General features: G+C 37.3%; 1 protein-coding gene across 2 annotated transcripts; it reads left to right on the forward strand.

The window, feature by feature from the left end:
- Nucleotides 1–2,109: 2,109 nt before the first annotated feature.
- On the forward strand, nucleotides 2,110–23,861 carry GABPB1 (GA binding protein transcription factor beta subunit 1). 2 transcript variants are annotated; one of them, XM_019471344.1, is made up of 9 exons: nucleotides 2,110–5,269; nucleotides 6,636–6,743; nucleotides 7,626–7,793; nucleotides 8,262–8,456; nucleotides 9,583–9,730; nucleotides 10,083–10,196; nucleotides 15,184–15,369; nucleotides 16,997–17,112; nucleotides 22,070–23,861. In XM_019471344.1, the coding sequence occupies exons 2-9, from the start codon at nucleotides 6,636–6,638 to the stop codon at nucleotides 22,220–22,222; spliced, it is 1,188 nt and encodes a 395-aa protein (XP_019326889.1). In that variant the 5' UTR covers nucleotides 2,110–5,269; the 3' UTR covers nucleotides 22,223–23,861. The 2 variants fall into 2 exon arrangements, with proteins under 2 accessions (XP_019326889.1, XP_019326890.1); XM_019471345.1 differs by lacking the exon at nucleotides 2,110–5,269 and having other exon boundaries at nucleotides 6,684–6,768.
- The last annotated feature ends 209 nt before the right edge of the window (nucleotides 23,862–24,070 follow it).

Below are 24,070 nucleotides of genomic sequence, written 5' to 3' on the forward strand. Positions count from 1 at the left end.
CCCGGTCTGGGCCGCGTGGGGACGGTCTCGGGCCTCGCGCGGGGCGGGGTGGCCGGTTCCTGTCACGGCCCGGGGGCGGCTGAGCTGCGTGCCGGAGCTTGGCGCCAAAGGTTCCCTGAGCCCCGAGGAGAGGCAGCTTCGGTGGGAGGGGAGCGCTTCCCTCCTCTGCAGTGTCCCTCACCCGGAGCCTGTAACTCTTGCTTTGGACTCTTAATAAAGCGTATGATGGGAGCATAAACGTGGGATAAGACGTGTTAGTTCGGACTGTTGTTTTTCTCTTCTCTCCTAGTAGTCAAAGTAGTTTCTGTTGGTGAGACACTGATAGCACATCGGTGAAATCCCCTGTAGGAAGTGTTACGTGCTTAGAGTTTTTAACTTAAAGCAGTTGTATGTTGTCCTTTAACCTGCTTACTAAGGTACCTTTTATTTAATGGCAAATGCTGCATATTAGAGTTAAATGTACTGAAAGTTGTGAATGCACACCTTGGAGTACTTTAGCTGAATTTTTTTTAAATTATTCATGACTTCTGAAGTATTAGACTAAGTAGTTTGGTTGAAGTGTGTCTGCACATAGAAATACGTGTAAGGGTGCGTAAATCTGCTGTCTGAGGTTAAGAGTATACATGGCAGATCAGCATACGCTAGGTGTAGACTCTTGTTCGTGACCCACTTTCTTTGCTGAAAACAGTTTGTTTTCTAGGTTTTTTGGGGCCTATGTGCTAGACAGAAACTGTCGAGAAAGACTTCCTCATAATAAAACAGATGCTTTAATTAGAGAGGCTGGTGATTTTTGTTTGAGGATATTTTCAAGTCTCAATCTGAGACATCCTCCGTAAGGCTGTAGTACAGTTCAAAGGCTACATCACAAGCCCTTAGGTTTTTCATGTTAGTCATAGCTGCCATAACGTAACTTTTTTGGTATCTAGTGCCAAACTTACCTGTGAAAGCTTTGTAGCTTGTGGCAGTGCCAACCCAAATCTTGGTTGCTGCCAATGGTTCACCCTTGTTGCATAATAATATTTTTTTAGTTGTTGCACTTTGTTGCAGATAATGGCCAAATCTGCGCCCTCCTCTTTAAGGACAAGACTTTTCTACCATCCGCATTATCTAATGGAGTTGCATTGATGATCGGTGCTAATTTAAGTTAATGTATGAACCTAATTGGAGGACAGACCTGCATAAATACAAGCTTGACTATCTTAACCACTAGGCTATACAACAATATGTTTGCTTTTCTGATCTCTTTTCTCAGATCAGATATTTTTCATCTGATGCATACATAGTCCAACGTGAAGGTCATGCTGCTGTTTAAACAAACTAGAGAGAATTTAGTTACAAATACAACACAGTCATAGAGGAAAGCTGAAAGCACTGGAATTAAAGCTGACTGCTATTAATATATTAGTGTAACTTTCATTATCATAATAGAAGTGTGGATACTCTAAGCCTATGATATTTATATTAAGATTTGAAGTATGACATGTGAAACCATTGTCAAAATATGTTTGGAAGGGTATGATTCCCTTAGGAAACAATACAGGAACTTTTTGAGTTTATCCCATGTAAGTCGCTATAATCACTATTAAATTATATATAATGTAAAATCATAGCAAAGTTTTTAAGAGATGCTAGCACATGGAAATACACCTAGGTTTAATGCAGACCTTCCGGTTCCTTTAGAAGTTACAAAACTAATTGAAATAAACTTTTTGAAGAGTTGTTCTGAGTTCAAGTGTTGCGCTGTTATATCAGGATGTAAAAACAAATAAAGCAAGTTGATCCTATTATTTCAATTCTAATAATGATCAAAACTGAGTGCTTGGTTAAAGATTTGAATAGTTATTGCTAGCTATTTATACTCTGTACTTAAAAATATTTTTGACCTTGGTATGGATAGGCATATAAAATTAGTTAGAAATCGCTATTCTCGATTTCTAGTGATACTGTGCAATATTGAAATCAGTAGGATGATAGCATTTCTGAAGATCAGGTCTGGGGAAGCAGGTTGATTTTTTTTTTTTTTTTTTTTTTTTTTTTTTTTTTTTTTTTTTTTTTTTTTTTTTTTTTTTTTTTTTTTTTTTTTTTTTTTTTTTTTTTTTTTTTAAATGGTGGAAAGAAAAAAAAGTCATTCTGAAAAGGCCATTATTTTTTCCAGACGTAATGGGTGTGACAGATGATGGGTCTCAAGCTGTCTTCCAAGTACGATTCTGCTGCTTGTCAGTTCAGTAGGGAAACCTGTTTAATTAGCATTTTATGGAACTTTGTCCTGGGTTTTTTAGAAATTATTGCAAATCCTTGTCATAGATACGGTGTATATTGATTCAGTTTACCTTCTGGTAAATTGCACTGGTGCAGTCCATGCTCTTCTAGTGTAAGTATGTCTCTTTTAGGAGCATGCGTTGGTAGAAGTACACTGGTGGCTGCGAGTTCTCCAGGTTAGCAGGTGTTCTGCAACAACTGTTTTGTGCCTGTTGATTTTGACCGGCTGATGTTCACTGCTGCAGTGGTAGAAGGGGAATAAAGGCTGGGTCCAGGATCCTTGGGGCAGGACACCAGTCTGAAAGGTGCTGCAATACGTTAAGCCAAACTTAATCTTCTTCCTCGGGCTGCAGACTCTGCTGCTCTCTTGTCTGTAGGCTGTGGCGTGGGACCCCAGGCTTCCTAAGCTGCATGTTTTTCAGCTCCTCTTCCTCCCCACAGAGCCCATTTTGCACACAGTTCCACCTAAACTCCGGTCAAGTGCTGTTACATACGCCTCTGGTAACAGCATGACGTTCAGAGTTTTACAGAATGTATAAAAACTTAAATCTAAGATGGATACAAAAAAAGCAGTATGGTTTCCTATCGCACGTAAGTAAAATAGCAATAATAATTTGATGTAAATTTTAATTACCGGTTCATTGTGGCATCTGGCTAATGATACTGTACAGAATGCATTGCAGTAATGAAATGTGGAAGTTCAGGAGGTGGTTAATGCAAAGAAGTCCAAACCCAGCAGAAGCTCTTCCCTATTTACTCAGTTGTAGACAAAACCCTCTGTTCACACAGTTGTGTAGGAGCTGTTAGAAGTCTGAAAACATACTCAGATTGCCATAAGAATAACTATAGTAGTCTCAAGACTTTATTTTAGAGCCAGGGATGTTTTTATTGTCTGAAAGAATCCTCTTATAAAGCATTACCCAGCTGCTGTGCTAGCCAAGCCTGATGGAAATGACACAGTTACTGAAGAGCACCTCTGACACAGTTCAGCAGAGTTGATTTGTAACACTACATGGAGTAGCAGCAGTACTGAACTAAGAGTGCTGCTTTGAAATGGAAATATTATTTCAATTTTAAACATATTTTATTGTACTATATATAGAACTTTGCTTTTCATAGTATCATTGTGCTATTGTGTGACTAACTGATCTCAGGAGAGCAGCTGAAGAATTTTTCTGGAAAGGGAAGAAAGGGAAATTCTGACACGGCAGACCCTTCTCAGTATGTCCCAGTAGTAGCAGTGGAAGAGTACGGGGGGAAGTGTGGGGCATGTTATTACTCAAGGGTTTCCTGACCTTACAATATTGGTCCTTGGGATGACCTGCCAAGTAGAAATCAGCTTCGGGTTGACTACTCTTGAGAAATTTTACGAATGCTAGTATTCATTGGTTAAAAGTGACTAAAAGCGCATGAGTGTTTTGTTGGAAAGGCCTCTTCAGTTGCTGTTAGTGCATTGTTGACATACAATGTGATTTTTATTTTTGAATTCAAGTGTAATTTTGCTAGGTTTTTAACTTTCTTCCACTAGATGGCCCAAGCATGCTTTCAAGTACCCTATGAGAACTGAAACTTTTACTTCATTTCTAAAATAAATGTGTGTTGTTTTAACTGAAGTTAAAATTCTACATCATTAAACATACGTAAACTTCTGTGATGCTCTGTTCTTGTTTAAAATACAAACACTTTATATCAACCAAGAGAGTATTGGTTAATGTAGGTAATACATGGTAATGAAGGTTACGTCATGTATGATCTTCCATGTCCCTCTTTTTCCTTGATTAGAACATTTCTTATTGAGTGTAGTACAATGCTGTTTAGTTTTGCATTGAGATGAGAACTGATGTGCTGTCACTCTGACAGTGTGTTCAACAGTAGTGGTTCAGAGAGACTCTGAAAAGGCGTTGGTCTAAGGCTGAAGTTTGTCCCTAACATCTCCTGGGAGTGAGATTTGTGTTTTGCAGGCCATCATAATTGAAATTTTTTTGCTGCATAGGGTTTTGGTAACAACTTTCCCGTTTATTTCACCAGTATAGATGTGGTCAGTGAGTTCTGAATAGGTGTAGCTGTTAAATGTACAGACTAATTTAATTCACCTATTTTTGTTGTCTAACAGACATCAAGTATAAGCTTGTTATCAAGGCTGTCTTTTTTGTTAGTGGAGAAAGACAGGTATACACAGAAGGCAGGTCTCACCACGAGGGTGGTCGGACACTGGAATGAGGCTGAAGAAGTGGTGGGATGTTCATCCACAGAGACATTCAAAACTCAACGGGACCAAGCCCTGCGCAGCCTGAGCCCGTTGGGCCAGCTCTGACTGGGAGATTGAACTAGGTGACCTTGAGAGGTCCTGTCCAGCCTCAATTATTCTGTAATTCCGAAAGGAGACTACTTTATTAGTTCTTTTTCTCTACTGGTGTTTAAAACAATAATAAATATAAGGAAAATGAATTGTTGTCTTTCCGAATTAGTTCCTAACTTCAGTATTTTGCATTAAGTTCCAGCTTTCCTTTTGCTTCTGAGAACTTTGTGGTGGTATTAGACCACCAGAAAAAGTGTGTGTGTGTCTGTGTGTGCTTTTTTCCTTCTTAAATTGCCACACATGCCCCCCCGCGCCAAAAAAAAAAGGGTGCCATATGAAGAGAGTGCTGTATTCCTTCATTTCACTGCTGCACTCGCCAGATGCCCTCTCTGTCCTATTATTGTTTTATATCGTTACTCCTAGTGTCTCCCTTTAATGGGGATAGTAGATTTTCTCTTATTCCTGTTTCTCTTTTGCCCTTTTTCTTTATGGAAGAGAGTCAGCTGTTGGCCCTTCCTCTGCATCTGATTCTGTGCTCCTTTTTTCCTTCCTTTTTCCATTGTCCTTGTCCTGCCACCTTCCTGCTCCTCTTCCCTTTTCTGGCTGGAGACAAATCAACATGTCCATGTGTACTAGAAGGATGGACATAAATGGAGTATTATCTTGGTGAAGGGGATATTGCTGCCTGCAGTCAGTTCTGTAGACAAAGAGGTAATCTGCTCCAGTTCATGGCTCTACTGATACATGTTGGAGTTCTGCATTTGCAGTATTTCCATCTTCCTAATTTCTGCAAGTCAATAGCTTTCAGCTTATTGAGCAATATACCACACAGATTTTGCCAGTTGAGCCAGGTACAGAGAACTTTCTAAATATGTTGGTTTTGTGATAGAAGTGTATGTTTAAGAAAAGAGATAAAAAATTATCCTATTGGGATTTGTTTTTGAACTGATACACTCTAAATTTTTGTAGTAAAATGGCTGCATGGCCTTGCAACTGCTGTTATTAGTGATACAGGCTTAACTTTGCTTGTGACTGGAAACAAACTGATGAAAGTAATTCCATTCTTAGCATCCTGGTAGTGGAAAACATAGGTATAGGACTAAAACGTTAATGATACATTTTGGCTAGTAGCGTGAGTTATGTTTTAGTTCTAAATTTTCCTTTTACTGAACAAATTTAAGGGCAAGTATGAAATAGAGTGGCTTTAAAAAAATGTTATACTAGGAAGACTTTGATGCAACAGAAACATAGATAGGTGTCATTTGTCTACATACAGTTTTGCGTGCTCTGTATTATATGGAACTTTGGGTGTTGTAAAAGGGTGATTATCTAAAGATGATGTGAAAGTTTTTCAGCTAGTATCTCAGTCATGTCTCAAAATTTTGCACTTAACATGTTTTTAGTAACTGTAGACAGTTGAAGCAGGTAGTAATGTTTGTTTTCAGGCAGACATTTTAGTTCATATATCTGATGCAAATAGATAATATATGCCTATTGCATCATTTTGTAGCTAGGAATACAGAAATTATATTTTAGGGTGAACAAAATGAACTGATAGTGATGGACAAGATGTCAGAAAGGTGTTGTGTTTCATATCTATCTAAAGGCGTTTACATAGTGGTACCTCTTAAATACATATGGGCATTTTGGATAAGTGAATGTAGCGCCTTTGGGCGTGTGACATAGCAGCCATGACGTAGTACCACTTGAAAGCTGGACAAAGCTGCAGCAGGTTGCAATATCAGGTGAGAGCTTCTAAACCACTTTCTGCTATAAGAAATGTGCATCCAGTTCAGTTTAAATTTAGTTTGATATAACTTTGCAGCTGCTATGGTTTCAGCATTGTATTACTGAAATCTTCACCCCAGTGTCAGTTCTGTTTGGCTGACAAAAATAATTCTAAAATCAAGCTGCTTATTGCAATCAATAAAAGCTGCTTCTCGTGGCTAAAATACCAACTCCAGTTTTTGAACTTTTCAGAGTAGTTCAGAAATAATAATTAAAAAAACCAGCAGCGGTGTTTGTGTACTTAAAATAATATTAATGTTATTTTTTCTTCCTTCATGTCCTTCACTAGATGTCACTAGTAGATTTGGGAAAGAAACTTTTAGAAGCTGCACGAGCAGGTCAAGATGACGAAGTTCGCATTTTGATGGCAAATGGAGCACCTTTTACCACAGATTGGGTAATGAAAACTTTTGCAGTGTTCGGTAAATCCTCTTACTTTTCTCACCTGAAGAACAAAATAGGATTATTACAATTAAGCATTTGTATTGCAAGCCTTGGGAGTTTCTTGTTGGAATTCTGCAGTCACATCATCTAATGGCTAATTCAAAATTAAAATTTCTTCAAATGACCTCCCATTGATTTTAGTAACAGACTGTGAATGAGCTTGTTCTGGTGGCTTTTAAGATGAACTTCGGAATGGTTAATGGGAGAAAGCAGCAATCATCCTCCTAGTTACTGTGTTTATGTATTTAGTATAGTAAGAGTTCTGAATTAAGAAAGCAGTCCCAACTACCTAATATGTGCAGCTGAGAGTTCCCTGATACAGGGGCTCTGAGTTGTCTTTTGGAGGTGCCTATTTTGAATAGGTTGTATAGGGAGGTCAGGTACCTAAAATTCTAGGGTATTTACAAGTCCTTAAGAGCCTTAATCTGCTTAGTGACCTAACTTTCAGGTTGACTCTGTTTTGAGCAGGAGATTGGACTTAAATGACTTCCAGAGGTCCCTTCCAATGTTGGTATGATGTGTTGACCAACACTAAAAATGGGGTTAGGCCCCTTGAAACATCACACCTCAAAGACAGAAGAAACGTGGCACAGACCTCAAAAAGTTGCTTCCAGTGAGCTGTTTTCAGTGTGTTGTGATTATTGGGGAAAAAAAAACCCAACTTTTTTTTTTCTCTTCATAGTCTGTAAAATCCCTGACAGCTTCTTTCCTTGAGACTGCAAGGGAAAATGATTTTGAAGTGATGGCCTGACACCTGAGTTTGATAGCTGCAGAATAAGAAGGAATACTTCATGCTGACATCTGTTAAAACTCCACTTTTTCCGTTACATTACAGTTGGGAACATCTCCACTTCATCTTGCAGCACAGTATGGACACTACTCAACAACAGAAGTGTTGCTGCGAGCAGGTGTAAGTCGGGATGCCAGAACCAAAGTGGACAGAACTCCATTACATATGGCAGCATCAGAAGGCCATGCCAGCATAGTAGAAGTCTTACTTAAGGTAAAGACTGCTGAAACAATGTCTGAGGCAGGGATATAACAATGGTTTATGATCAAATATTTGCAACTTCCTTTTAGTCATGAAACCAACGTTGAAATGATATGAATATTTATACTGTGTGCATTGGGCGCTTTGTTTTCCTGTTAAACTAATGTATTTCAGCATTAAAATCATCATGATTTCAGGTGAATTATTTATTGCTGTTTCAAAATAAGACTACTTCCTAATTTGACATTGTGTGAGTATCAACTTTTAGAACCAAGGCATGTTATGTTTTAGAGTCTTTTAATCCTTTGAGATAAATAATTTATTTGGTAGTTAGATTGAAGTACTTTTAATAAATCTGTAAATGTAAGATAACAGGACATTACTGCTGGAGAAAGACAATTTTGGGCTTCACTCTGTGACCAGCATTATTTAATTCATATACTTCTAATGACATAGTTTGTGCGATGATCTTGTTTGTAGCACGGTGCTGATGTCAATGCGAAGGACATGCTCAAAATGACTGCACTTCACTGGGCTACTGAACATAACCACCAAGAAGTTGTAGAACTCTTAATAAAGTACGGAGCAGATGTTCATGCTCAGAGTAAATTTTGCAAAACGGCACTAGATATTGCAGTAGACAATGGAAATGAAGACCTTGCAGAAATATTACAGGTAACTTTTGATTCATGACGTTAAGGGAACTTAAAGCAAAGTACTTGTTTACACATGGGGTAAACTAAGCTTTTAATATAGCAGCTGTGAGACCATGTATTGACTGATAATGCTAAAGTCCAGCCTAGTTCATGACATGGAAATGAGATTAATGTTAGTAAACATTAGTTGGCGGAAGAGTGTTTTCACCACCTACAAAGTCAAGGATAAGTATCCTTTATTTTCTTAAATTTGAGTGTTGTAGTACACAGAACTAGGTGGAGTCTTCACAAGCAAGGTGTAAAACTTAACTCCCTGCTCCACCAATATGTTTTGACTATACCCTAGTGTTCAATTAGCTTGATATATAGATATTAATTTCCTAACAATTGGAGATCAGGAGAGATGGCAATTTTTCTAGAATTAGAAAAACTAGGATTGAATTGTTGGAGAAGCGAGTGGGATCGGGATTGTAATAGATAGTTTGACTTTAAGAACACTATTGAACAGTGAGCACCCATTTCCATGGAACTAAGTGCTAAGCATTATTGAGAAGAGAAAAGAATAGAAAGCAAATGAAAACTGCCATTATGCCACTGTTATAAATCTGTTGTTCCCCTACATCTTGAACTGTATGAACTTCTGGTCTGTTCCTTTAGCCTCCTCTTCATTGCAGAAAGGATATAGTAAATAAAAGTCAATAATAATTCAAAGAAGGACAAAAAGAAGAATGCCATCTACGCTTCATGGCAATTACTAAGCTGTCAGAGCTGATTTTCATGCACGTAGCTGCCATGGCAGTCCTGGTTCTTCAGGCCTCTATTTTAGATACTTGAGCGTGCATATCTACAAAAGGGCCTTGTCTTTATATGGTCCTCTTTGTTTACAATAAATGGTAAGAAGAAGTAGTGGTGTGTCATTCTTTTTCACTTCAACAGACTTTTTGTCTTTAGATTTCAGCCAAAAAAAAAAGTTTCTCATGTACTTACACAGAGTACAAGATGTGACATGATGTGTGTGTATTGCATGGGTATAACGAGGGAGATCCTCCCTGTTTGAGTGGAATGTGCAATAATTCTAGTTCTTAAAAGGTACATAACTTCTTTATACCTACAATTGGAATGGTATTATTACCTTTGTCTCCTAGATTGCAATGCAGAACCAAATCAATACGAATCCAGAGAGTCCGGACACTGTGACGATACATGCAGCAACACCACAGTTCATCATCGGACCTGGAGGGGTGGTGAACCTAACAGGTCTGGTATCTTCTGCAAATACATCAAATGGAACAGGTATTTAGATGCCTATAGGATAGCTACTGGGATTTTATACCTTAATTGATTTTCACCATTTAGGGAAAAGGCTTGAGGAAAACCAGTGGTAAGAATAGAGTAGTTACCATGTTTCTCTTCAGTGTTTTTTATGTGTTGTAAATATCTAGGTACTTAAAACGACAGTCTTCACAGAGATAAATTATCAGAAGTTGTATTTGCTTAACAAACTTGCCTTCAGAATAGCACTTTGGTTTAGCAGAATGTTGCTGAGAACAGAGTGTGTGTTAGAAGCTTCAGTGCAATAATAATAATAAAAGGGACTTCACTGGTTTTAAATTTATCAGCCAACTTTTATTTTTCATCCTACTAGATGAAACAGGAGTGTCTGCTGTACAGTTTGGAAATTCATCGACATCAGTATTAGCCACATTGGCAGCTTTAGCAGAAGCATCAGCTCCGCTGTCTAATTCTTCAGAAACACCAGGTTAGAAAGCTAAGTCATTTAACCTCATTTAATAAACTAAAAGTACCTAACTGGTGCTTTTGGAGATGCAGTGCATACAGAAATGAGATGACAACCTTCCTTCCTTTTTTCAGCATGAACAAAATTTTTCCTTTACTTTCACCTGGAAGGTTGCCAGATTCATATGTGCAATTATTTCTTAATAAGATTTCTGACCACAACTGGTATATCTGTGCCTAATCTGAGTAGCATTGATCTTGCTGAAAGCAAGCATAATTCAGGAGATTGAATTCACGTCTTTGTCTACATGCAGTCTAGTTGCATTTGGTAGGAGAATGTTTTCTTTGAATGTTTGTTTCTGTTAAATATTGGGAAATGGCCCCCAATGTTGTTTGCATATACTTTGTCAGCAGTTTTCTTAATCTTTCACCCAAAAGCACAAGAATATTTGGTGATCTTAGTGTGCGTTTTGCCCGCTAGAATGTCTATGGGTCGTCTTTTCAACATTGAGGCTTTCTACTTGCATTTGTAACAGTACGTAGCGGTTAGTATGTCCTACGTCAGGCTGGTATGCTGTTGTGGCACTTCAGGTAAACGTAAGCCTAGCAATACGTTATAGTTCTCCTAGGAAGAAGCAGCCTGCACCCCTCACTGCAGCTGTATGCATGCTCCCTTGTTCCATTAGGCCATGACAAGAAGCCGGAAAGGCACAAGGGATTCTATTGCCCCTAGGTCCCAAGTTTTGCATTCTTCTTTCTTAACGCAAAACCACTTCACCCCTGCCCCGTGGATCTTTGCCAGTTACTGCTTTGTCTGAAAAAAACTTTGGTCAAGGTTCCATACTCCGCAAGTTGCCCTGGATATCTTTCTCCATTTTTTCTGAGTAATGTGGTGCTTGCTTTGTGTACTTTTTCACTTTTGTTCATTACAACATGCAAAGTGAAGAAAGAAATGGCAGTCAGGAGTCTTATAATCAAAGTGGGTTATAAAGACTAGTCATTACTACTAACAGGTTTGAGAAAGAGAGATATAAGCAAAGAAGAGACCTCCTTTTATAATTCAAGCAAGTTGTAATACCATCTACAACAAAGTTTAAAAGTGATCAAAAGCTTCTGAATTACTGAAAATTACTTTAAAAGAGGATGCCACTAAACTTCTGTTCCAGATCATATTTTCCAATTACAGTGTTATGTTAATATCTTGCCATTGCATAAAAAAAAAATTGGGTAAAACTAGCACTTAGGAGGTCAAGTGCTATGTTAATTCTTTGTTAGCTAGCTTTGGGACACACAAATCCCTAGTTTTTGTCTCCGAAGTAGGCTATATGGTGTACTTGAATAAAAACTTCTGTTATTCTGAAAGTCTTTTACTTTACTTGCCCAGTGCTGTTTTGCATACGTTGCTCCCCAGTTTTCTCAGGCAGTGTGTCTGTAGCTACTGGAGTTTTATGGTAGGCCAGATTGCTTTTTTGTTTATTTAGTATTTATTATACTGACATGCAGCACTGTAGCCTTATTTCCAAGTTAGCTTGGGATTTTGAGCACTGAGTAGTGATGTGATATGTAGCAAGATGAGCCTGACTTCAAAGCTAGTGACTGGAGATCACTATGGAGAGCAACAACCCTCTGTCAATCAAGGATTTATGATGCTTATGGTAACCTGAATTTTTCTGAACACGTTTCTAAAGAAATGCATTTATTTTGCATTTTTGTTGGTGATGGTCAGTACGATAAATTTTACAGAACTGAGATGCTTTGCGTGGCCGAAGTCTTTGGTACTTAAAAATTCTCACAGAATTCAGCTCTAGAGATGACATCATTCTTAAGGACACAGTTTTCACTGAAAATATAGAAGAGATCTGTACTCTCAGACTTGCTGGCATGACAGCTGCCTCCCAACGTATACCTGAGTTTTCATCTCTAAGTATTTTGAAGTCCTGCAGGATTTCTTCTTAATACGGCTCTTTTCTTCTAGTACTTCTCAAAGCAGTACCCAAGTACAGCTATACTATTTTATGACATTAAATATTGCAAGTGAAGTGGATGATTCAAACCCAGAATGCAGTGCCTTTCATTACAGAAGAAGCTGCTGATGTTTTCAATCAATTAATATATTTCATTGAAACTCAGATCTAATTGTAGGAGAGAGAAACTCGAGAAGGGATTGCATGGGATTATGGAGCATTAAAGGTGTATCCAGGACTCAGTAGTAGGTAGACTTTGGTAACTAACTGAGCGTTCTCATGTTTTGTGGCCCTGCCCATGCAGTGGTGCAGCATAACCTACGTTACATGTCAGTAAACCGCTGAAGATAAAAATTATTAGAGAGGAGGCAGGAGATGGCAGGCAGGAAGGAATAAGCTTGAAGCCTTGATGTAGTAGCTTCCCACCTTTAATAATGCAGTGTGCATCATACCTAACCCTCCTGTTTATTTCAGTTCTTCTGCTTTGATTTTTATGCAGATGTGTGGGCAATCTTGCAGCATCTTACTGTCTGCAAATTATTTCCTGGGTTCTTACTCCTTTCATAGTTTATAAAGTGTAAAGAATACAAAAGCTTTTTATCACCTGTGCATCAGTAGTAAGTGTGTTCGAAGAAGAAAGAAAAAAAAAAAAAGAAAAAAAAAAAAAAAACAACCCCCCCCCCCCCCCTTCTCTCTGCTTATCTTGTAAAAGATATCCATTTATATACTGTCAAAAATTGTAGGATTGAGAATTCTGGTTTTGGCTCTTACCTTGGATTTAGCCTCCTGTATTTAAGACTGTATAAACTTGGACAAAGCACTTAAGTTCTGCCTTTGATGTTGTCTCTGTCTAGGTTTTTCTCCTCTTTCAAGTTAACTTTATCCTGATCTCTTCCCCCTAGTTCCTCATGTCTTACAGTTAAAACCACATCAATTTTGTGAAACAAAAGAAAGAAAGGTGCTTCTCACTGGCACTGAATAGAATCATGCTTTTTTTAATTGTTGTTTTGTGAAACAAAAGAAAGGTCCTTCTCACTGGAGCTGAATAGAATCATGCTTTTTTTAATTGTTACTCAAATGAAGTGTATATAAGGACATGGATGTTACATTACACACCACATTTGTACGTATGTATGGAACTCAGAGTTGGATTAGAGAAAAATCCGGTTTAAGATGTGTATTTAGAATGCAGGTTTTGGTGTGCTTATGTTGGAATTAGGCATATGTCTTACTGCATGTGCAGGTGTTCTCCCCCCACATACACTGCAGAAGAAAATAATGCATGTTAATACAGAGATTCTTGAAAATAATAGTGCTGCTGTTTTAAATGACTTCAGCTTTCCTTTGGCATATGAAGTAGTGTGGTAACTAGTGATTATATGGATATAGATATGGAAGGAGAGCAAGGGAGGAATAAGGGCCGTGTTTATGAGGATGCTTTTCTTTTAAATAGAATAACTTCGTTTTAGACAAAATCTGCGTTTTTCTTTCAAGAAAAGGTTTGAAGAAGTCCTGATAATGTTTCCTTCCAGAACTAAAAGTCCAGTGTTGAGTTTGAAACTGAAAGATCAGAGCTGTTTGCCATAGCAGCTAGTATTGGCACTTGCAACTTGGAATTTTTGGTGACAGTGGTCTGTCTTACTGCTGAGCCTGTACTTGGAAGCCAAATCAAGTTCAATACAACACCACTTATTCATGTAGGACTTACTGTTTTGGTTTACTGAATAAACACTCTATGAATATTTAAGCAGTGCTGTAGGACAGTAATCTCTGAACATAAAGATCTTCAGAAGGCAATGACTGCAGTCATTATTTGAACTACAGAGTGATTTTTGTGTGTTTTATATTGTAATTAACTTAAAACCCTGAAGCTTTCATCTTTTATCTCCCTTCCCTCATCTCGAGCATCACAACACAGTCTATAGGGTTTTAATTTCATCTATGTAGATAGAAAGCAGTCTAATGTTTGTTATTTAAATCAAAGGCTTTGCTTTTACCCTGACAAATTGAAAATAAAATACAGAGCTAGTGTGCTTGAAATTCTTTGATTGTGCTACTAGTGATCTTGCTCTTTGTCTCAGTATCTTGGTTGGTTTTTTTGTTTTTTTTTTTTTTAAAAAAAAGGGTGGTAGTGTGAGACCCCAGTTACAGTGTATAGTGCAAGCTGTGGTATGTGTTGTGGTTCTGAATGCGGTCTTTCCCTTATCTTACCTTGACTTATAGATGTAATATAGAACGGTGAGAGTTCACTGCTGTATACTCATTATCAAATCATGAATTTGAAATATTTAGTTGAGCTGGGATTTTTTACTTTTACCTATAAAATTATATACATAGAACGTTTATTTTACTTTTTTAGCTTTATCTTTCTCCTTCAAAGGTGTAAAAATGTCAACTCGGCAGAACTTTTCCTTTAGTCCTGTTTAATACTTTGTATAATAAATAAAGTTGTGGCTGGGGGTGAAGTACCCATGTAGCACAGACAAAACTTTAAGATTCTCTAGAGATCCTTCAGTCTGTTACTGTCTTGAACGCCATTACGGTAAGCAGAGAAATCAGGGCTGGGTCCTGAGGTACACTTGGCAAGGCACTGGTTGAGGAGTAGTTTCAAGCTAGTATTTCAAGTTTAATTTTTTTTTTTATTCCGCTGTTAGTGTGACTTAGTCCAGCTTGTGTACAATGGAAAAGTTATTTGTGTTCTTAAAAACAACTCTTGTTCTTGCTGCCATGTTAACAGTGAACCCAAAGCATCAGTTTTGAGTGGGGTGTGTCTATTACGAAACATGCTAAATAAAAAAAATTATTATATTGAGCAAGGTAAACCAGGACAGACTTGCATGTATATTTCAAAATGTTAGTGCTTTGTGTTGGCCTGGTGAAAGATTTTTATTAACAATATAATACGTAGTAATGCATTCATTGGGGGGTGGGGGTCAAATTTTAAAAGACACAGAAGAAATTTTTTCTCAGCTGTACCAAAATGCATTTGAAATCATAAAGCTTAATTTATAAATTGACTTAATTCCTTTACTAATCTGTTGATAGTTGTGGCCACAGAAGAGGTTGTGACTGCAGAATCTGTGGATGGTGCTATTCAGCAAGTTGTCAGTTCTGGAGGTCAGCAAGTTATTACTATAGTTACAGACGGTATTCAGCTTGGTAATCTGCATTCGATTCCAACCAGTGGAATAGGGCAACCAATCATTGTGACCATGCCAGATGGACAGCAAGGTGAGTGGAAACTTGTACAGTTTGAGCTTGAGGAACTATTTTAGTTACAGTAATAATAACAAATTGTTGGGTGCAAATAGCTTGGACAATTTTGTGTAATTACCAATTTAAATACATCTTTGAATTGTTATACTGCAAAAGGCTCAGACACATGAGCTACTGCAGGCCAGTGAGTTACCACGTCAGCTGAGTCTCTGCATTAGGAGAAGGAATGGAAGAATTACTAAACTGTATGGAAGAGAAATGGGACATTGAAGGGAAAAGTTGATAACTACTTGCTTTGCCTTCAGTAAGCTTGATTCTTGCCAACTTGTTATGAACGCTAGAAGATGGAGTAAAACAAAAGCCTTCTTCTAATACTTACGCTGTTGCCTTGCTGGAAATATTGCACAGAGATTAAGCTCAGATTTAGAAATCTGATGCATGAAGCAAGCTGTGCAAGTCCCATGGAATGTGTTCTTAACAGAACAAAAGCCAAGTCTTATGTGCTTGAGGTTTTGGAGGAGCAGTGGCAGAACCAGTGAAGCCAGGGTGACACAAATTGTCCTGAAGCCATATGTACTTTGTTTGTGGAAGCTGCTGGTGTAATAAGTGCTATTTTGTGACATGTGTGTGTTGGGTGGTTTTTTTTTAAAGGTGCTCTGCCACTACTATTTAGACAAAAATAACAAAAGCCAAGTCTTATGTGCTTGAGGTTTTGGAGGAGCAGTGGCAGAACCAGTGAAGCCAGGGTGACACAAATTGTCCTGAAGCCATATGTACTTTGTTTGTGGAAGCTGCTGGTGTAATAAGTGCTATTTTGTGACATGTGTGTGTTGGGTGGTTTTTTTTTAAAGGTGCTCTGCCACTACTATTTAGACAAAAATTATTCCTTCTGTGTGTGTGTGTTGGGTGTGTTTTTTTTTTTAAAGATGCTCTGCCACTACTATTTAGACAAAAATTATTCCTTCTCTGGTTTCTTCATGAGGACTCCCAGTGTGGAGCTTGAAGAGTTGTACACCGGAGACAAATGATTTGGTTCACAGTCTGTCTGACCAAGTACAGCTAGTTATCAGAAAGCATGAATGTGCGTAGGTAGTAATTGAAGTGACAGTCACAACATTTATGTCAGATGGTTGCATGAGTAAATTAGAGTATGAATTTCTTTAGATCCCTAATTTTTTCTCCTCCAAGGTTGTTAACCACTGGATTTTCAGATTACCTAAAGTGTTCTAATTAATCAAAATCAAAAGCCAGTTTTGTATTTAGTATTTGCTTAAGAAACATTATAAAGGACATGGTCTGCTACATAAGTTACAGAATTGACAGACTGGTAGCTCTGCTGCAATTCACTTCCATGTCTGTTTACTCTGAAAAACAGCAATGATACTCCAGAGTGACAGCTAACTACTGTAGACGTCAGCAACAAAGAATTTTAAAATTCTTTAGTAGCATACAAGCAGCGAAAGTTTTTAGGAAATTTTCCCTGTACTGACTTTATAATGGACTTTATTGTATAGTTGTGTTTTCATAAGGGAAAAGTCTTTGCATTTTATTGCTGTTAATAAAATTACTTAATTATATGAATTTTATATAGTGCAAATATTGTTTGAAGTAAATGTATTTATATGTACAAATATGTTTTCAGTAGAAACAGTTCCAGCAACAGACATTGCTGAAGAAACTGTGATAAGCGAAGAACCGCCAGTGAAGAGACAGTGCATTGAGATTGTTGAAAATCGTGTGGAGTCTGCAGAAATAGAAGTAAGGAGTATATTACGTGATATGTGTTAACCAGAATGTTCATCACTGAGTATCTGGTTGTGTTTTTTTGTGTTGTTCTAGAGTTTAATTTCTGTGTTACCACAGAATGAAGTGTGTGAAACAATAACTTGTTCAGTCTCCCCTGTTACTGGAATTCATCTTTTACAAAGTTGTTGTAAAAAGAGAATATAGGAGGGCTGTTTGCTTCATCCTCTGGTTGTGCACGGAAAAGTGACACTTGTTTAAGTATTTGATAACTTAATTTTTTTTGTTTTTCCTTTAAGATCACTAGCTAGTTTTTAAAACGAGGTACCGATATATTATCGAGTAACTTGACTCTTTCCGCTAGCAGTGAATGGGGTACTGTACCCTCATCTTTCTGTTATGACCACATGCTTGTCCTGATTGTGAGATGATATTTTTAGCGATGTTTCCTTTCCATTCATGATATCTAGCTAACTGTTAATGGAAATGTGAAACAGTAAGATTCTGTGTTTGTCAATTTTTCTGTCCCTTTTTTTTTTTTTTTTTTTTTAATTCTGGAGCAGTTTACTATTACACAGCTTTGCACCATCCTGTTTGTTTTTTTTTAAAATTATAGTGCAGAAGACCTAACAACATGAGAGAGCTTTTCTTTTTATATATGACAAATAGATATTTCTATTCTATGTTCAGTTTAAAATTATAGCTTTTTTATATTAACCACGATAGGTCAACCATCTCATTCCTTCTTCTGTTACTTCTAACTGTACTGACCAGTTTTGGTCAAAAGTTTATGAAAATTGTTGTCTGCCTTGACTAGGCTGTAAGTTCTCATTTTGTCAACTCCATGATATTTCATTTATCAAAGGTTGTATTCTCCAACTTCTGTTCATATTATCAAATTGTGCCTAATTGAATACTTTTTATTGTACAGTATGTGCTATGTGTTTTCCATGTCTAGTAACGATGATTACCACCTTTCATCACTTGCTTTCCCTGTCCCTAAGTTGTCACATCAAATACTTTTGCCTGTGCAGCTTTGTGGTCATTACAGATTATCATGACAGTTGAAATTTTCTTGCTGCATTTTTTTAAATGTATGACTGTTACAATAAAAGCATTTCTTTTGTTCACACTTTTAAACATCTGCCTGAATTATTCCTAAAGGAAATTACATTTCCTTAAGTATTTTAATAATTCTGTTAGGTGAAGGAAAAAACAAATCTAGATTGGTTAAGGAATAAATTGACCTGTTCCTAATTACAGATAGTTGGTATAACAATACAAATAATGCTTTTCAGGGGATTACCAGTTTCAATTATATATTTTAAACGTTTCTCAAAATACCGAAAGAAGTTGGTTTAAATGAGTTATTTTATCTGTTGCTTTCAAGTGCAAGTTCTGATGACTGACTTTGTCCCTGCCTGTACAATTGGAAATGCACGTGCAGACCTCTGCCTCTGTGTGGAGGCCGGGTGACCTCAGGAGCCTTATTGTGGTTCACAGGGGTATGGTGCTACCTCACTTTGGTAACAGGGACATTAAAGAAGTGCACATAAAGTCGGTTCACTTCAAACTTCATCATCGTAGAAGGTGGTAGATACTTGAATTTGGAGGGAGTGGGACCCCTCCCCTCATTAAAATATTTTTTTAATGTAGAAAACCTTTATTGTTTGGTTTCTTTGCCTCACTGGTGATTCATTCCTTTATTTCATTATAAAGAGTTGATTCAAGGCTAAGAGTGCTTTCTTCAGCTGTTTTGAATTCATAGTGTATGAACAGTTAACTGTAGTTTGCAAGTCTTTAAGTTGAACAACCTCCCATTCATGTGAGGTGACAAACTTTCCTGTGGAAGTATTGTGAAGGAGCTGTAGTGGTGGTTTTTGATGTTTCTCTTTTGGGTCTGTTAAGTTCAAACGTTTCAGCTCATTTTGAAGAGTGATAGCAGTTTTCCTAAACAGTTTGATATTTTAAACATAGGATGGCAGCAAAAAAACCCCTGTCACACAGATACTCTGTTTTTCATTTTCATGCATAATTCATTAACATACAGTGATTTTAATTTTCATTCTTGAATTTGACTGTCTTTCCCATGTTGCATGTTTGAAAGGTGACACGCATTAGAACCAGGACAATAATTTCATTAGACTAAAAAAAAAATCATAATTGTAAATTAATTATATTAGTGAATTCATATCCCTGCTTTTTCTGTTGTTAAAAAGAATGCTTGGTTTGGTTATTTTAGTTATGGGTGTCCCTATGGTCAATATATAGACTGTTAAGAAAAGTTACATGTAATGAAGAAAATTCCCTGATAAAATGGAAGATTTCTCAAGAGCACTCAGGATCCTCTAATTCTGTTTTTACCTGGGTAGGTTTTTATACTGATACGAAAGGACTTCAGATAATTAAACACTTTCAGTTGTGTTCTAAAGAATGCCCTAAGAACACTTTCTGGATTTGATGACATTAATAGACCAGATACAGTCCTCCCTATTCTAGATGTCAAAGTTAAGGAACCGATTTTCACTGCTCGTCCACTGTAGATCTGCATTGCTCCTCCAGAAGCGTTGGTTTCCTTCCACTGCCGAGTTAGACAGTATACTTGGCCTCAATTTCTTAACTCATTCTGTTTACATTAGGACTATGACTGTCTAAAAACTCCACCTATTAGTTGCTGGACTAATCTACATGCTTTGAATTGCTAGTCTGTCTGGTAGATACTGGTTTTAACTTCTTGCCTCTGCCACTAAGACTTTTTCCCCCCCCCTTTTTTTTCTATCCCTTCCTTAATGTGCTATACTCCTTATGGTTACATGGTTCTATTTCTCTCTTCTGTGGGAAATACTCATAAGATGCTCGTAAGACTATCTGAGAACCTCTCTGTCCCCAAGTGTTTGCAGTCTGCACACACTCCATAGTAGTGATAGCGCCTTGCTTTTTGTAATGCATCGCAGAACCACTGGCCAGTGAGCTACTGGTGGTTCTTATTCTTCTGCAGCCCAGTAGATAGAGCAGCTTTGCTTCTTGCCAGTAGTCGATTTCTGTCGTTTTTTATGTGACAAATTCATGAGATAGATAATGCCCAGCTCAGTATAGCCCAGAGCTGAGTGCCCTCAAGAGGGAAGGGTTGCTTTCCACGTGTAGCAGGATCAACTCTTTTGACCGCTTCCCTGAGAATTGTCTTGTAGCTCTTTTCACTGACTTTCTACTCCACGAGGCTGTTTTATGTAAGCTGTTGGCTTCCCTTAAACTACACAGATAACTTACAGAACTAGCAGTATGTTTTGGTTGGACTGGTGCTGGAACATCATTGGTGTATTTCAGATCCTTTCAGATCCTAGGCTCTACTGTTCATTTGACATTCGTCAGTCTAGTTGCTACATGGGTTGGCCATTCATACAGTTGCTTAAAAAGCAGAATTCAGATTTTCAGAGGTGGAAGCTGAACTTCCTTTTCAGATAAGTAAGCAAGATCAGATAAGCTTTCGTTTTATCAGCATATGCTCCAAATGAAGCAAACCCTAGCTAACTTCCTTCAGCTCTTAAAGCCCTATGTAAAATCAGGTTGCACTTAATGGGGTTTGTTCTGTTCTGTATTATAACTAGTCTTTATAACCTGTTAATAACTTCTCTCCTTCACCTGTTGTTTTTGCTATACAGATGCTGCTGTTAGCAATGATCTGATCACCTATGTCATTATATTCCAGCACATTCAGCACAGCATGTGACTGCTAAATGTGACTGTGACAAGCACTGAGAACAGTAGCAAGTAGAAGGGAGGCAGAGTATTTTGTATTTTCAGGCTCTGACCATGTACATATGTGAGTGCATCAAAGAGGTTAAGAATAGGGATGCTGTTATGGGGGCGTGGGGGGAGAAACTTCTAACAACTGTTTGACGTATTAAATGGGAATGTGATACTGAACTGCTGGGATGGGAATAAGTTGAAAAGGCAACTTTATTTTCACTGGGTCTCAGGTTTTGGTAAGAGTTTCGTTTTTCTGGGAGATAGCTCGCTTCTCTGACAACCTCCCTCCTGTGGCTACTACAACTACAGTGGAAAGAATGATTTGAAACCAAATACTACCTTACTCATAAAAGTATGATGCACTTTAATGAGATGGTATTTGGTTGAAGATCAAAACAAAACTATTTTCCAAGCAAATTGCTTTTTCAATTGAGCTCAGTGCAGCATCAAACAAAATGTCAGTACCTACGTCGCTGGAGATAGAAATACATTCTCCTTAGTTCCTAAGGCAGCTTCACAGGAAGTGGCATTTCCCATATTATTTTGCTTGGAAACCATTTTATAGCCATCCCCGAGAAACTTATATGCAGGATAGAGCCTTAAGTTGCTCCTTTAGAATTGAAAAACTTACCTAGCTAAATGCCTGTTAATTCATAAAAATGTGGTGTCCTTGGGGATGTAATTACACCTCTGGATTGCACGGTATCAATCACTCCCAATCACTTCATTTAGAAACCAGTTATGTGTATATTGCGGTTACTGGGCAGCTGTCACTTTCCAGTGCAAACTGCTGTTAGGTAACAGTTTTTCATTATACTGTCTGATTAGAAATACAACAGAAAGGGACAATCCTGTTAGATTGGATTCCAATTTAAAAAAAAAAAACAACAAAGGGAACTGAATCATTGGAGACGTTAATATATTATGTTAGTATTTGATCACCATGCTTCCACTTTTTTATTTCACTCTTTTCCATGAAGACTTGCTTGGTATCTTTGCAGCTAAGGAAACTCAGGTTTACTATATTTACACTGCAAGCCTTATTGTGGAGAGTTGTCTGGTGTGATAGTTACGTGTAATTTACACAGCAGCATTCATATAGGTTTGCCCAAGTAAGAACTGAACAGTTTCTACACTTGAGCTGCATGTAAAGGAAAAGTATTTGCCATTTTAACTTGTATTTGATACATATTTGACAAAATATTGCTGGTTCTGTTTCTAATAGGAAAGAGAAACTCTTCAGAAACAGCTGGATGAGGCAAACAGAGAAGCACAAAAATATCTTCAGCAGCTTCTAAAGAAAGAACAAGAAGCAGAGGCCTATCGGCAGAAGTTAGAGGCAATGAACCGCCTCCAGACTAATAAAGAAGCTGTTTAATAAAAAATGAACATACTGCAAAGCCTGTTACTTTCAAAAACCTGCAGTACAATCTTGAACTGTACGCTATATAGTTACAGACACAGGATTACATGATAGAGAAGAAGCTACAAGTTGATAACTGGACTTACGCCGTGAGCTCTGATGAATTTCTTGTAACATAAAAACTCTGAATTTAGAAATTGTGAAAAGTATTTAAAATGAAATACTGTAAATAGTTGGTTTTTTTACAGTTTCAAAATGAGTTGATAAATCTTTTTGAAGGGATCCAGAAACACGAGAAGCCAATGCTTTTGTGAAATTTTTGATTTTAGTATGAATCTAACTTCTGAAAAACAGAACAGTTTTAAGGGTGATGTTGATTTAAGCTGACAACTTGAAAAAGAATTATGTGACAAAATGAATTAACAGTTATTTCTACATGGTAACAACTTAAACTTCTCTGAATAAGACATTTCCAGGTGGAAATCTTTGTACAGCTTTAAGTAGTTGTCTCAGATTCTCTGAAAACCATTTTTGGGTTTGTTTTTTTTATTTTAGGTGGTGAAATTTTTATATTTAATTTCAGATATATCCAAGTAGATTTACATGTATATGAAGCTAATATTTTTTAAACTTTTCAGTTTGTACATATGCTGCATGTTTTTATAATTTCTACACATACATCTTGCATAGGTATTTTTCAGCAAAGATGAGAAAAATTACGAGAAAAATGTTTAGCCTATAGGTCATTTGAAGTAAGCTAGCAGCCAGTTTTATTGTGGATGGTATATTTCTTGGAAGAATGTAATTTGTAATTAAAAAGAACAAAAAAATCTTAATTTACATATTAGAGGCAATTTAAAATTTGGTAGTGGAGGCATTGAAACTTCACTTCGTGTGTCTTACGATTTTCCTGTACAAACGTTTTAAAGTTCAGTAATGAATAGAAAAGAATGTCTCCACTGGAACACAAATAGTAGTTCTTTTAGAATATTCCTATTGATCTCTTTTCCCCAATAGCCTTGAAATCATTTCAGTGATACTTTTTTTCTAAACCGACTTTTGCATTTTAATTATGCAATTGGACAAGTAATTTTTTTATGTTGTAGTGATGCTGCTCTTACCTGGCATCATTGCTCTTCACTGTGATACTGTGTTTGTGTGTGTCTGTGCGGTGATCTATTATGCTTAGGGCTTATATAGCACGTTACATCTTCAGAGCGTTGTAAAATCTTTTAAAGAACCCTTACTGTACTGCCTGAGGCAGGTAAGTGAGTGTTATTGTCTCAATTTTATAACTGGTATAAGCGCAACACAGGGAGTGTTAAATGAGTGGCCCAAGACCACGTGAATCCGTGGTAGACCTGGGAATAGATCTCAGGAGTTCCTGGCTTCTAGTCCTGTGCTTAGACTGAGCTGCCTTAAGATTGTTCAGTGCTGTGTTACATTAAATTTTGAACTACTGTGCAGATTCCTTTTTTGTAAGATAAAACTCTTTGTGCTTTGCTTTGTTGTTCCATGTTTCACTGCTTTTATGGACTTGTTTATATAAACTTAAGCAAAAAGTCTAGTTTACCTATACTGTACACAGAAGAATTACCCTTAAAACTGTACTCTGGCCTACTTTTTCTATTTTACAATTAAATATCTTTTCCACATATATATAGTGTAGAATCAATTCCATTTCAGTTGTTTTGTATGCGCATTAGAAGGTCAAAGCTGTGCTGAGTTAGGCATTCAGAAAAAGAGGAAAAAACAGTTTTAGGCTTAGAATAGCCTTCAAAGGTAGGAGGGAGGAGTGGGGAGAGAATTGCATTATACAATACGAAGTAAAATCTTCCTTCTTCAACCTTTGACTGGGGTTTA

This window comes from Aptenodytes forsteri, unplaced genomic scaffold (assembly GCF_000699145.1).
Source record: "Aptenodytes forsteri isolate BGI_AS27 unplaced genomic scaffold, ASM69914v1 Scaffold1, whole genome shotgun sequence".
Taxonomy (NCBI): Eukaryota; Metazoa; Chordata; class Aves; order Sphenisciformes; family Spheniscidae; genus Aptenodytes; species Aptenodytes forsteri.

Excerpts from the sequence above, each read along its gene's own strand:
- GABPB1 (XM_019471344.1), top strand. The coding sequence starts at position 6,636 with ATGTCACTAGTAGATTTGGGAAAGAAACTTTTAGAAGCTGCACGAGCA. Across the intron at positions 6,744-7,625 it reads CACCTTTTACCACAGATTGG|TTGGGAACATCTCCACTTCA; the intron begins GTAATGAAAACT and ends GTTACATTACAG. Across the intron at positions 17,113-22,069 it reads TGGAGTCTGCAGAAATAGAA|GAAAGAGAAACTCTTCAGAA; the intron begins GTAAGGAGTATA and ends TGTTTCTAATAG.